This window comes from Musa acuminata, chromosome BXJ1-3, assembly GCF_036884655.1.
Source record: "Musa acuminata AAA Group cultivar baxijiao chromosome BXJ1-3, Cavendish_Baxijiao_AAA, whole genome shotgun sequence".
In the NCBI taxonomy this organism is placed as follows: domain Eukaryota; kingdom Viridiplantae; phylum Streptophyta; class Magnoliopsida; order Zingiberales; family Musaceae; genus Musa; species Musa acuminata.
In genome coordinates, this window is record NC_088329.1 from 12,775,413 (window position 1) to 12,790,042 (window position 14,630).

General features: G+C 48.7%; 1 protein-coding gene across 1 annotated transcript; it reads left to right on the forward strand.

Moving 5' to 3' along the window:
• Positions 1-7,437: 7,437 nt before the first annotated feature.
• Positions 7,438-8,802, forward strand: LOC135638508 (uncharacterized). Its single transcript, XM_065151638.1, has 2 exons — positions 7,438-7,548; positions 7,918-8,802. The coding sequence occupies exons 1-2, from the start codon at positions 7,438-7,440 to the stop codon at positions 8,800-8,802; spliced, it is 996 nt and encodes a 331-aa protein (XP_065007710.1).
• Positions 8,803-14,630: the final 5,828 nt, after the last annotated feature.

The following is a 14,630-nucleotide window of genomic DNA, read 5'->3' on the forward strand; positions in this document are numbered from 1 at the left end:
CAAGTGTCGAACAAGTTATGTTTGAAATATATCTAATTTATATACAATGTAAATTTTTAGATTAATTAGTGTATTATTATTGTACAAAGTGATTGATGTGTCTCTTGAACATCATGTATATCATTTTATATAATAATATTATATATATGTATATATAAATTATAATGTGCTTTACAACAATATGTATGTAATCCAAGATAAGACCAAAGTGTACATATGTCAAGCATATTATCTCGACAATAATTTATACCATAGAATTCCTTAGCCAAAAAAAAAAAAACATAAAATATTGGGAAAGATAAACTTCGTGGTGAAGCATATCTTGTTTTTAATTGCATCTACTGGATAACGAATAACATCATCTACTTCACAAGTTTCCATCAAAAACCCTATCAAAGTCCACTTCTTCTTCTTCTTCTTCATGAACACCTTTTGACATCCCCAAATATGAGAGGGTGGATCATGAGGAGAGACTTGTGTGTTTATTTCCTGTAGTCTTTACATCATTACTGAACCACAACATGCATAGATGCCAAAAATGTGATCCATAAAGGTTCTGTCAAGGAGAACGAACTTGACTTAGTGGCCCCCCAAGTAGTTGTCACCATGCTTCCTTTCCACCTGCAGCATCATGCTCTTCCATCAAGGAGTTTTGAGAGTTACAAGTTCCAGACAAGATAGATCTGACTATATGATTCTTCAGGTCGAGTTTGATCTCGCTGTTGATGCACTGGAGGATCTTATTTTGTTTAGATAGGTTTCAGCTGAGACAGTAGCTTAATCTAGTCAAAGTTCTGCTTTGGTTTGGGTTGGATGAGAAGGATAAGAAGCTTGAGGTGATGCAGTTATCAGAAGGTTTCGTTTACCTTTTGGCAAACCCTAAAAAGTGCTCTTCCTTGACAACTTGAGAAGCCAGAAAACTTTTGGAACCATAAGAAACCTGCTGTAGCCCACTGTATTATTCATATTTTTGATGCAAAAAGTCAACTTTTTTTTTTGTATAACTTGTTAAGTAAGACACTTTTTGGGAGCACATTATTTTAGATATTTTTGACAAAAAAAAAAGCAAATTTCTTCTTGGATAACAGTTTTTTTTTTTTTGTTCTTGATAATCTTTGAGGAAGTCAGACATGTAGAAAATTAGTGGTTTGATATTATTTACATGATTCTAACGTGAGAAATCTAAATTCCAACTAGGATTACAGTTAGCTTGATTTGTTGTGGGAATTCCAGTGATCTAAGAAGCCAACAGCTGCAAGAACAAGTCCGGGCACAGATGGATGATGTTAAATTCCAATCGAGATCACTTTCTTGCTTACCTTTTCTCCCTTCTTTTTTTAATGTTAAAGGAAAATAATTGAGATCAAATATTTCTTTAATATGATATTAATTACATTAATTGAAGCATATCCACATCAAAAAAATCTTTAATTGATAAAGATTAATGAGTATTCTGAAGGGGAAAAAAAAACCTTAAGATTTTAATAAAATGTAGCGGAACTCAAAAATTAACAATAATGAATAAATCTTGAAATCAAGATAGAGGTGCAGCTTTTTTGTGTTCTGCAAACTCTTCATGGTCATCATTCTATAATGATCTCATGCTAAATCTAGCTCTTGTTTTCAAGACATCAGAAACCAGTTCTTGCACTCCACTGTCTTTAAGTGCACAGAAAGGAAGAGAAAAGGGAAAGCAAGAAAGACTGACTCACGCATCCTTTTGTTCTCCCTTAAAGAACTGCTTTTAATGTGTGTCAGTGACATTATCGATCACTCCATCTCAATTTACTCATAATTCTTTTTCGATTCTTATTTCACGTGGCATGATCACAAATCTCCTCCAGGAAATATTTTACTCGGTCTTGATCGATCACGTTGGATGCTACTGCAAGGGGTTCTTCCCGAACTCCAAAATGGCTTCGATCGTGGAACAAGGAACATGGCTGAAACTTAATTTGCTCATACCCAGCAGCAGCAGCAGCAACATGAGCACTTGTTGGGGTACCAGTGATCATCTACGAGACCATGGATCAGATGGAGAGGATATTTTCTCCTTGTTTCCTTGTGAGATCGATCCACCATGTGTTTGCAGACACAGAATCTCATACACATCACCCAATGTAATCATAGTGAACTATTACTGGCCAGGTGGAGACACATCAATCATGGACTTTGTTTTCTGGTTCTACTCCTAAACATTAGTCCTGGAGGTGTGCATGTGTGCTTCATAATGCAGCCGTAGTTGCGAGGAGAAGCTCATCTGTTTGTTTATTGGAGGAGTCAGGCTTCCATGTCTCAACGAGTACCTATCGGAGCCAATCGGGGGAGGTGGGAATCAATAGAAAACTGTTGCATCTTCCCAGATGAAACTGGAAGCTTTCATTACTGCATCTTCCAATCTTTTCACAGCTGACTGACTGATTAGAAAACTGAAACTGCAGAGAGATTACAAATCAACGGCATCGGCAATGAGAACAAGCCCGATCTACATATCCCAAGACCACCTTAATTTCCTGAGCCCAGCCCGGTCCAGTCCAACATTTATTCTTTTCATGTAGTCAAAACACACTCCGTCCCTCTTTAACATTATTATTTTGATGTGCATAAGATTATCATATGATCCTTTTGGTTTAATATTAGTTTATGCTGCGATCCTGCAGTGCCATTCCATGCGTGCAAAACCAGCTTCAACCACCAAACACTTGAAGGATGAAACCCTTAGAAACGCCGCTTCCGCTTGTCCCCCATGGCTAGCAATACCTCCATCTCCTTGTCAGTACAGAGAAGCAAACACCTGCATGCCCTGTTACGGGGGATTGTAATTTACAGCTTCAAGCATGGCCGATTCCCACCGACCGACCAACCTTCTCTTTTGTCACTTTTGATGGAGGGGGATGAATGTACTTGTTTTGTTTTGTCTTCATCTGTCAAGTCTAGCTTTCTTCCGTTGTTCTTTTCTCAGAAAGAAAAGGTGGAAAAGATCTCCTCCGCACACGGTTTCTATTTCCTGTCAGAGAAGAAAGTCCATAAAATTGATTCTTTGATGTTTATTCATCGTCTTCAAATATATATCAACTCTTACTCATGTGCAATTAATTTATATGTTATTATCAGAATTATTTGCAGTAAAATGTTTGATGTTTCTTGCTCATTTGAAGGAAAACACGTAAAAGAAAAACTATATTCTGACAAGTAAAATCCTACGTACGTACGTACACAGATTTCTTCGTTTTGTTCATCCACCTGGCGACCTGCCTCGAAGAGAGCCAATGCTCTATATAAAAGCCTTCGTCTTGTTGCCAGCAAGCTCCATAAGAGATCGAACTTGAATCCTGGTGAGGAAACCGAAGAAGAACGTCTGCTTCCCCAATGTCCTTCTCCAAGAATGGAGACTGGACCTTCTTGGAGAACAATACGTTTGAGAATGCACTTGCAGAGCTCAACCTCGATGGCCCCGACTGGCTCGAACAGCTAACAGAGATTCTCCCTTCAAAGACCATCGACCAGGTGAGGGACCATTACATTGATCTTGTGATGGATATCGACTTGATAGAATCTGGACGCTACATGGAGCATCAGTACACAGACTCTGAGAAGAACAAGATGGATGGAGACCTAGAGTTTCCCTTGCCTGCAGTGCATGGATCAGGAACGTCCTCGTCTGAGGCCATGGATCAAACAGCTGGAGTAGTGTTCTCGGGATATGTGGAGAATATGATGGCTCTCGATACTGACTCTGAGAAACAACATTTAGAGAGGTTGGTGCGGGGAGGGACAAGAAGGCTACTTAGGGTTGCAGAACCTGCATCCAGGAAGGGGGTGAATTGGACCGAGGAGGAGCACAGGTTTGCTGCTTCTTAATCCGTTCGATTGGATTCAGCCCTAATTAACTTGAGATGCATTCTTTGCTGCATGAATCCAAGTTCTCGAGCAAAGTGCATGCATTCTAGTGGATGAACTATTAAATGGGATTTTTTTTGATAGATACGAGTGGATTTCTTTTTGAATTCTTTGTATCACAATGGAAAAAATATATATTTTCTTTTTAGTCATATATAATATGATTTCTTTTTCTTTCTTTTGTAAAGAGGAAATTAACCATCTACATGTTCATTATATGTTTCAAATTTCTATCCCTCATATATGAGTCTTTGGATGTATGTTAATGCTGAAATTTGACTCTCAAATCCTGTTTATTCTCACAAATCGATTCTTTAGATAGCATCTTAGGTGGGTATTAATTAAAAGCACTTCGCTGTAATCACCAATTGCTACGGTAAAAGATCTTCTATTTATCTATCTGCAAAGATTTCACTGCTATCTTTCTTCCCAAAGAGAAGCCATACAGTGTTCGGTTCTGCTATTGCACAGGCTGTTCCTCATGGGGTTGAACGTGTATGGGAGAGGTGATTGGAAGAACATCGCTAAGTACTTCGTCACCACCAGAACCCCAACGCAGGTCGCCAGCCATGCCCAGAAGTACTTCAACCGCATGGAACACGCACGCAAGGTGGGGAAGCGCCGCCCGAGCATACATGACATCAGAAACATCACCGCCCCTTTGCGCACCGAAGCACAGATCATGAGCATATACGATCTGGTAGACCGGAAGAAACCTTTCGTCGTCGGCCATGGCTACCAGCTTCGGCCCCGTGCAAGTCCCCCACTACTGTCGTCGATCTCGGCGGCAGCGGTGGAGCGGGAAGCCGGTGCTGCTCCTGCTTCATCTCTTGATACTGGTCAACCATCTTTGATACCAGAACAGTCGAACACCATGGGAACGACTGATCCAACATCTTGGTCGAAGAAGAGCAACTAGTGTGCTGTGCATTGGTAGTTTCATGAGTAGAAGTGGGAACTAGTCAGCCTGTGTAAAATGTACAGATGCCCATGGGGTTGACATTAAAATGAATATACAGTTGAAGTTTGACTGTAAAATAACTTGACTGTTCTTTCATTTGACTATTTGTTTTTCATGTTCTTGGAGAATGAACAGCTCTGCATCATTCTGTCTCGGAGATGATACTTGATAAGATATATTTTAGACTCTAGCCACGTTACCATCCACGCCCCTGCCACATCGGCATGAAGGGATGCCCATAGGCCGAGTCCGAAGCCATGCCGAGGCACCTCTCAGTATGTCTCATCATAGAAAGCTCGGGACGACGTCGCCTGGTGTCGTTCCGCACATTACAGGACGGTGGCCACACAAAGGTACCACCTCGCCCCTCGGGGATCGGTCACCGCACCAAACCCACGTATGACCGATCCTCGCATAGTAGGATAAAAGCCACTAACCAGCATGTAGCCAGGGGAGAGAAAAAAAAAAGGAGAATCAACCTCTAACTTAGTCATCGAAGAGCCAAAATCGGGAACTCCCCGACGAGGGCCTTCTATGCAGGAGCGCTACCACCCTTGGAAGTGCGACTACCTCGACCAAGAGATGCCCTCCTCGAAGACGACACTAGTGTCCTAACTGAGAAGCACCTCCCCTCAGACAGCGTCGACACCCCGACTTACAGACGAAGCCACCCTTGGTGCCTTACCCAACCGATCGCGAACTCCCGACGTCGACCTGTGGACCAAGCCGTGTTGACTCATCGACCACGGCACATCAGTTTACTAACATTTTTGGCGCTAGAAGGAGGGTCGATGTCGCAGGAGCACCTCGTAGGAGTTCCCCTCGAGGGAGAGCTACCACCTGACCGCCCCCCTTTCGGACTCAGTGATCAGCCCCTCCCTATCCTCAAGGACGGGGGGATTCCGGCTCCGACGCTGGATCACTACTAGTGTCTGTTCAACGATCCAGGGCTCTCTCTCCCTGGATATGCTGCAGGACCCTCGGTCGTTCCGCCCGAGGCGTTCCTCGGCCTGGCCAAGCAAATACGAACCTTGATAGGAATGATGCAAATAATTGTGCCGCTCATCCCGCAGATCGTGCAGTTAGCGGCTCCCCCGATTGACCCAACATAGCAGAGGCCGAATAGGGAACAAGTCGAGATAAGAGAAGCCCGAGAACAGACAGTTGAGAAGCCTCCTTGAAGCCATGCCGAGGCACCCCTCAATACGTCCCATCCCAAAAAGCTTGGGACAGCGCCGCCTGGCACTGTTCCGTGCATTCCAAGACGGCGGTCGCACAAAGGTACCACCTCGCCCTTTGGGGATCGGTCACCGCGCCAAACCCGTGTATGACCGGTCCTCGCATAGTAGTATAAAAGCCCCTGACCAACATCTGGCTAGGGGAGAGAAAAAAAAAAGGAGAACCAACCACTAACTTAGTCATCGAGGGGCCAAAATCAGGAACTTCCCGACGAGGGCCTTCTGTGCAAGAGCGCTGCCACCCTCGGAAGTGCAACTACCCTGATCAAGAGACGCCCTCCCCGAAGACGACGCCAGTGCCCCGACTGAGAAGCGCCTCCCCTTAGATAGCGTCGGCACCCCAACTTGCGAACGAAACCACCCTCGACGTCTTGCCCAATCGATCACGAACTCCCGACATCGACCTGTGGACCAAACCGTGCTGACTCATCGACCATGGTGCATCAGTTCACTAACATTTTTGGCGCTAGAAGGAGGGCCGATGTCGCAGGAGCACCTCGTAGGAGTTCCCCCTGAGGGAGAGCTACCACCTGATTAGCCCCCTTTCGAACTCGGCGATCAGCCCTTCCCTATCCTCAGGGACGGGGGGATTCTGGCTCCGACGCTAGATCACTACTAGCGTATGTTCAACGATCCAGGGCTCTCTCCCCCTGGATATGCTGCAGGACCCTCGGTCATTTCGCTCGAGGCATTCCTGGGCTTGGCCAAGCAGATACAAACCTTGGTGGGAATGATGCAAACAATTGTACTGCTCATCCCGTAGATCGTGTAGCTAACGACTCCTCCGACTAACCCAACACAGCAGAGGCCGAATAGGGAACAAGTCGAGATAAGAGAAGCCCGAGAGCAGATAGCAAACTCGAGAAACCTCCCTGAGTAGAGCGGTCCACCACCCCCCGCCCCCCCGAGCCCGATACCTTATCATCAGACTCGGCGGATGACTCATTTAGGGTCCAGCTGTCCGTGGTCAACCGATGACTAGACAAGTTCCAACATGAGTTCCAGAAGTCGCGTGACGAGTCGGGCGACGGTAGCTCGGGTGGATCCCCATTCACCTAGGAAATCCAAGACAAGCCTGTGTCGCTCAATTTCGTACTCCCAGTGTTGGAAACATACGATGATGACTCTAACCCCACGGAACATGTCACCACATTTAGGGCACAAATGGCCCTTTACGGCACCTCCGATGCCCTGATGTGTTGGGCATTCCTGACCACCTTCAGAGGGCCAGTGTGGCTCAACTGATTACGGCCATCCTCGATCTCTTCCTTTGATCAGCTCGCAAGGGAGTTCGAGCAAAAATTCCTGGCTAGAGTATGACCCCGGCCTTCTATGGCCATGTTGCTCGTGTTATCCCAATGCGAAGATGAATTACTCTCACAGTTCGTGGCGCACTTTGCCACTGAAATTCAGGGGTTCCCAAATGCCCATCCCTCTTTGATCTTGCAGGTATTTTTGATGGGCCTGAGACCCTCGAGGTTCTTCTAGTCACTAATTGAGAAGCCACTCGCAACTATCCCCGAGATGCTTCAACGTGCCAACCAGTATATTGCCGTTGAAGCCCTAATAGCAGGAAGGAGCGAGAATAGCAAGAGGCCGAGAGTGAAGCCAGCCCGAGGAACGACTTCGGCACCACCGGTGCAGCCCCGTAGGAGGCCCGACTGACCCGAGCAGTTACTCCTGAGGCCCTCGCCTCTGCCTCTAAACACTTCTCATACCGAGATCTTTCTTCAGATCAAGGAGAAAGGCCTCCTATGACAACCCAACCCCTTGAAGGCTACTCATAAAGACTGATTTAAATATTGCAGGTTCTATTAGGACTATGACCATGATATGGAAGACTACCATGACCTCCGAAATCAGATTGAAGAACTAATCCGGAGAGGTCACCTCGGGCGCTACCTCAAGGAACCAAAAGAAGCATCCCCGCGTCCCAGGGGTCTAGTCGAGAAACAAATCAACGTCATTACTGGTGGACCAGTGGCTGGTGGTAGTAGCTCGGCGGTGAGGAAGGCCTACGCCTGTAGCATGGTGGAAAAGGGCCCCAGACCCGAGTTCGAGCCCGAAATCACCTTCGGAACCGAAGAGGTCAAACGCTCCCACCACGACAACACTTTGGTGATCTCCATCCAGATCGCTAATTCCCGGGTAAAAAGAGTGATGGTCGACATCATGAGCTCTACCGACATGTTGTACCTCGACACCTTCAAGAAGCTCAGCCTAACTAATGAGGACCTCACTCCCATGGCGTCGACACTCATCGGATTCATGGGGGATTCCATCTCCCCGCTCGGAACCACCATCCTCCCCGTTACAATCGGGGAAGGACCGAGAGCCAAAATAATGATGACTACCTTCATGGTAGTCGACCTGCAATCGGCCTACAATGTCATCCTTGGCTGCCTGACACTCAACAAACTAAAAGCGATGGTCTCCACTTACCACCGGGCCATCAAATTTTCGACTTCAGCAAAGGTTAGGGAATCCCGAAGTTATCCGGGAGAATCAAGGCAGTGCTACCTTACAGCGGTCACTCTTCCGGAGAAGTCGCACCCCCGCCAAGCCCTCGGTCCCCGTGAGGAAGCCAGGACACCAACGCACCTGGAGCCACCTAAACAACTCGCCAAGGTACCTTTGAAGAGGGACCGACCCGACATGACCGTGAAAGTCAAGACGACACTCCCCGAAGCAAACCAGCTCTAGCTCATCGACTTCCTGAAGAGAAATGCTGATGTGTTCGTATGGTCCTCAAAAGACATGCCAGGGATCGACTAGGAAATGACCCAACACCACCTCAACATCCACCCTGAGGCTCGGTCGGTGAAGTAGAAGCCGAGGAAGTTCACCCCCGACCGACAGAAGACAATCAATGATGAAGTAGATCGCCTTAGAGAGGTTGGATTCATAACCGAGATGAAATATCCCCGGTGGTTGTCAAATGTAGTCCTTGTTAAGAAACACAACGAGAGTTGGAGGATGTGTGTTGACTACACCGATCTCAACCGAGCATGCCCTAAAGATTGCTATCCACTCCCGAGAGTAGATCAGCTGGTGGATGCCACAGCAGGGTACGAACTTCTAACGTTCATAGACGCATTCTCAGGATATAACCAGATCCGGATGGCATCACAAGACTAGGAGCACACCGCCTTCATTATCGATAGGGGAGTATATTGTTACAAAGTAATGCCCGTCGATCTAAAGAACGCCGGGGCAACATATCAAAGAATGGACAATGAGCTATTCAAACAATAACTCGGGAGAAACATAGAGGTGTACATCAATGACATGATCATAAAAAGCAAGTCGGCAAGCACACACCTGGCCGATCTAGCAGAGACCTTCCAGACCCTCAGGTGATTTAGCATGCGCCTAAATCCATCGAAGTATGTCTACGGAGTCCGTTCGAGAAAATTCCTCGGGTTCATCATCAACCAGAGAGGAATGGACGCAAACCCAGAAAAGGTTTGGGTCATAATAGAGATGCAGCCTCCACACTCGATCAAGGAAGTACAACGCCTCGCCAGGAGGCTGGCAGCACTCAGTAGGTTCATATCATGATCAAGAGACAAGTACCTCCCCTTCTTCCGAGCACTCCGATAGACCGACACCTTCACATGGAACTAGGAATGCGAGGAGGCCTTTTGGAAACTTAAGGCGCATCTCGTTCAACTACCCCGACTTGCATCACCAGAGCCAAGCGAGGTCCTCGGCCTCTACCTGGCGGCTTCGAAATGGGCGGTCAGCTTGGCATTAATCCGATAGGCATCATCGACACAGCAACCCGTCCATTATGTCAACCACGTTCTCATTGGACCCGAGGTACGATACCCCCCGATCGAGAGGCTGATCCTCGCACTAATAAAGATGGCCCGAAAGCTATGACCATACTTCCAAGCCCACACAATCAAGATAATAATTGACTAACCCCTGTGGCAAATCCTCTCGAAGTTTGATGCATCAGGTCGGATGCTGTAGTGGTTATTCGAGCTAAGTGAATTCGACATCCAATACTCCCCCAAGATGGCCATAAAAGCTTAGGTATTGGTCAACTTCATCTCCGAACTAACTCTCGAGGATCATGCCATTGGATAGGGACACGACGAGTGCACGTGGACCCTACATGTGGACGGGTCGATGACCGCCGAGGGAGAGGGGCCGAACTCATCCTCAGGAGCCCGATCGGAGAAACCTATGAACGATCGCTTCAGCTACGATTTAGGGCCATCAACAACGAAGCCGAGTACGAGGCGTTACTCCACGGACTGCGCCTCATCCTGGAAATGCACGTGGACGACCTCGAGACCTTTAGCAACTCTCAGCAGCTACGAAGCTCGAGACCCAACCATGGCACTGTACTTGGCGGAAGTAAGACGGCTTGCTCACCACTTCGACCGCCTCTCAGTTATAAGGATACCTCGGATGCAGAACATGCGAGCCAATGCCTTGGCCAGACTGGCCTCTACTCTCGACTCAGGAGGAGCCCTGGCACATGAATTCCTCATGGCCCCGATAGTGCCGACCCATGACATCACCGGGACTGAGGTCTCGCCAAGCTGGATGGAGGAAATCCTCTGCTTCAAGAAGGACGGGACGTATCCCGATGACCCGACAGTCGTGTGGTGATTGAGGCGAACCCATGCTTGGTACTGTGAGATTGGTGGAAAGTTGTTATGAAGAGCTTTCTCTTAACTCCTCCTACGCTGCCTCGCGCTGCCCGAGGCCAAGATGGTTCTCGTCGAGCTCCACGAGGGAATCTGTAGGGAAGCGACCGAGTATTGGCTTTCAAGATCCTAAGACAAGGATACTATTGGCTGACGATGCGCTGAGATGCCCAATCATACGTACAGCGGTGCCAACAGTGCCAAAAGCACGCCCGGTTGCATCACCAGCCAGTAGTCCCTCTCACCCCGATGGATGTGCCTTGGCTCTTCGCCCAATGGGGTCTTGACCTCCTCGGGCCTTTCCTCTAGCTTCGGGACAACGACGCTTCCTCATAGTCGGGGTTGACTATTTCACGAAATGGGTCGAAGTCAAACCTCTAGTATCCATTACGAAGAAACAAGTTTAGGGTTTCCCATGGAGGAACATCATCACCCCGTTCAGGATCCCAAGGGCTATCATCACCAACAATGGAACTCGGTTCAACAATGCTAAGTTCAAGGCCTACTGCTAGTCGTACGGAATATAATTAAAGTTTAGCTCGGTCGCACACCCCCAAACCAACGGTCAGGCCGAAGTGATGAATCAGGCAATCCTAGAAGGACTCAAGAAGAAGGTCTCAGGTGCACTCGGGGCCTGGGTGGACGAACTCCCTAGTGTCTTGTAGGCACTACGAAAGACCCCCAAGTTTGCCTCGAGGGAATCCCCGTTCAGCTTGGCGTTCGAAATTGAAGTGGTCCTTCCGCTCGAGGTGGTATTCCCGACCTTGTGCACCGCCACCTTCAAGCAAAGCAACTCCGAGGAGGGCCTCAGGGCTAACCTGGACCTCCTTGAAGAGAAAAGGGCCGAGGCACACCTACGCACCCTGGTCTACAAGAAAGCTATATCTTGACTTTACAACCGCAAGGTCTTCCCACGACCGATCAAGATCAGAGACCTCGTCCTTTGAAAGACTGAAGTAAGCGACCCAACCCGGGCAAGAAGGAAGCTCACGCCGAATTAGGAAGGACCCTACCGGGTCTATGATGTGGTCCAATTAGGAACTTACCACCTCGAGACCATGGGGGGGAGTCCCATGCCAAGGACTTGGAATGCAGCAAACTTGAAAAGATTTTACCCATGAAAGTAAAGAGTCAAGATTTCAGAAAGGACAATTTCCATTATTCAAAAGGGGTGTACACATTGTGGTCGAGACAATACAACCCAAAATTTGCCCCGACCAGGACAAAGGAAAAAATTACATCCCTCAATTCGGGGGACCCTCCAAGTTGTCATCGAAAGGGACTTTGTCTGGCATCCCGACGCTCTAGTCCTCAGGAAGATTGGTGAAGGGATCCGGCTCCACCTCCAGGTTGGGACACTTCGCCCGAACGCGCGCAAGGGCGACCTAGTACCCGAACTCATAGGTCACTTGGCCTGACCTCACCATACTAAGTTAGAACCTCGAGGACTTCTTGTACTCGGAGATTGCCTCCACCCTTTCAGGCACTAGCCGACGCTCCTTAGCTAGAGCATCTTCTGCAGCCCGGGATGTAGACCGCACAGCTTCGACGTTTCACGAGAGGGTTAGCAGCTCGTCATCCAGAGCCCGAACCCACCCTCGACTCTCCTTCAGTTGGCACTGAGAGTCAACCAGCTTGGCCTTCAGTCATTTGACTTCAGCCTCAGAATCCGTGACACACTACTCAGATGCCACCATGGTCGCTAGACCAGGCCCGTCCTTTAGCTCCTCGATCTCTCGACGAAGGCCCGAGTTCATCTCGCCCATTCGCTCGATCACTCTACCGGCATCGTGGACGTGATCAATCAAGGCTGTGGTATAATGATGCTCCTGCGCAAAGATCGGCGTCAGTGACCATTTCCAGACCGTAGCAAGAAAAACGCTGAACTCACCCAAATGAGGGACTTAGCCGCCCGATCCATCAGTACCATGGAGGGCAAATAGTATAGCTACTTCACTAGTGTCGGATGCAGCACCCCTTGTGAGAACTCCAGGGCTGTCGACCCATCAGACCAGATCCTACTCTCGGCTTTGAGAGTGGGCCATCTGGTGCTATAGGCCCCTCCTCCGTGAGGTCGGCCATAATAAGGGCCTGGAAAGGCTCCCCTTCGGAGCGAGCGCGGATGCGACACAAATCCCTCATTGACTTCGGGCGTACTGCAGGTCTTTCCGATGGGCCCTCACCTGGACAGGCGACCCGCCCCCTCTCCCGCGGGCACGCAGAGCCCTCGCTCTCGAAGCCTCCACCCGGCTCACCCGTCCCTAGCGCTGCCTTTTCGCAGTTCGCCGTACTTTCCGAAACCTTTCAGGTGCCGACCTTGGCTTTCTTCTTCGGCCAACCCGCCTCCGGATCCCTAGGCAACTTCGACTCCCATGCCGGTGTCCCCTTTCTTGAGGGAGCCTTGAAACCAGATCCTTCATGCAGAACAAGGCATCCCCTTCAAGATCTAGAGGTTCACCATCTCTGCAAAATAAAGGCATGATCGGTAAGACATCAAGAAAAGAAAAAAGAAAGCACCCCAGGCACGAATCTGATCGTATCCCTAGTAGCCGGACTTGGCCCCGCATCAACCAACCACTCCTCGGTCATCCCCCTGATGGCCTGAGAGGAGGACAGGATCTCTCTTAGTCGCTCCACACGCTCGGCCTCTTTGTTCGAAAGAAAAGGAGGAACATTGTTGATCGACCGAGAGGTCCACCCAACGCAAAACTCCCATCCCCAACTGCAACTCACAAAGAAGATTCGAGCCTTCCACCCCTTGTTGTTGGAGGGAGCATCGCTAATCCTGAACCCAATTTAGGTAGTTAGATAATACTTGCCCCGCCCCTTGCACAAGCGAAAGCAGGCCAAGAAGAGAGTTCGGGTCGGTTCGATCCCTGCTTCCTGACACTCCTTGAGGAAAACCACCAGATAGCGCCAAGAGTTCGGCGCCATCTGGGACGGGAAAATTCCCCACCAACGGAGGCAATCTTGGATAACCGGGTGAAGCAGGAAATGCAATCCCGCCTCCAAAATGTCCGTGGTCAGCCCAAATCCACAAGGAAATGGGTCGTAAGGTCGCTGACCCGGATGTGGAGTGTGAAGCTCATAATCCTTTGGGATACTATAACGATCCTGGATCAGACCTAACAAGTTCTCAGGCACCACCGAGTCAACATCATGCCATGACCTAATCACCTGTAGGGACGCAAAGGCCCTCGAATCCACCAGGGTCGAGCCACTCAACGAAGAACTAATCACTTCTACCCTACAACTACCGAAGCCTGAGCTGCTGATCTCGGAAATTGACTGACTAGAAGAGGGGGGAGAAAAAGACGAAGACATCCTAACCTCAAAACAATGAGCAGTAAGCCAAGTTGTAAGCAGGGAAAGCAGTAGCGAAGCAATGCCACCCCCTCCCACAATCAGGGGTTTATAAAGAAGAAACTCGTTGCCCCCAAGTTGACGTTTGGGCTCCCCGAGGAAAGAGATGATCGCAACACTTAAAACCTATCATAACTCCCAGATTCCCTAGTCTCGATGCTCCCGCCAGAAGCCGCTTATGATAGGAAGTCTCCTGCCAGAAGCCGCTCGTGACAGGAAATCTCCCATCGGAAGCCACTCGTGACGGGAAGTTTCCCACCAGGACCTACGTTACCATGCTCGACACGAGCACTCGAACATGCGCGTACACTACCACATGTGCATTTCAGTGCGCTGCCCAACGACCCCCTGACTAGTGACTTGTCAGTCCCAAACCTAAGCCCGAGTTCATTCGCTCGACCAACAGGTTCAATCTTTGCCCGAGTCGCCCAGTTTGGTCCCTCGACCAGTGACTCATCAGTCTCAAACCTGAGCCCGAGTTTAGTCGCTTGGCCAATAGGTTCA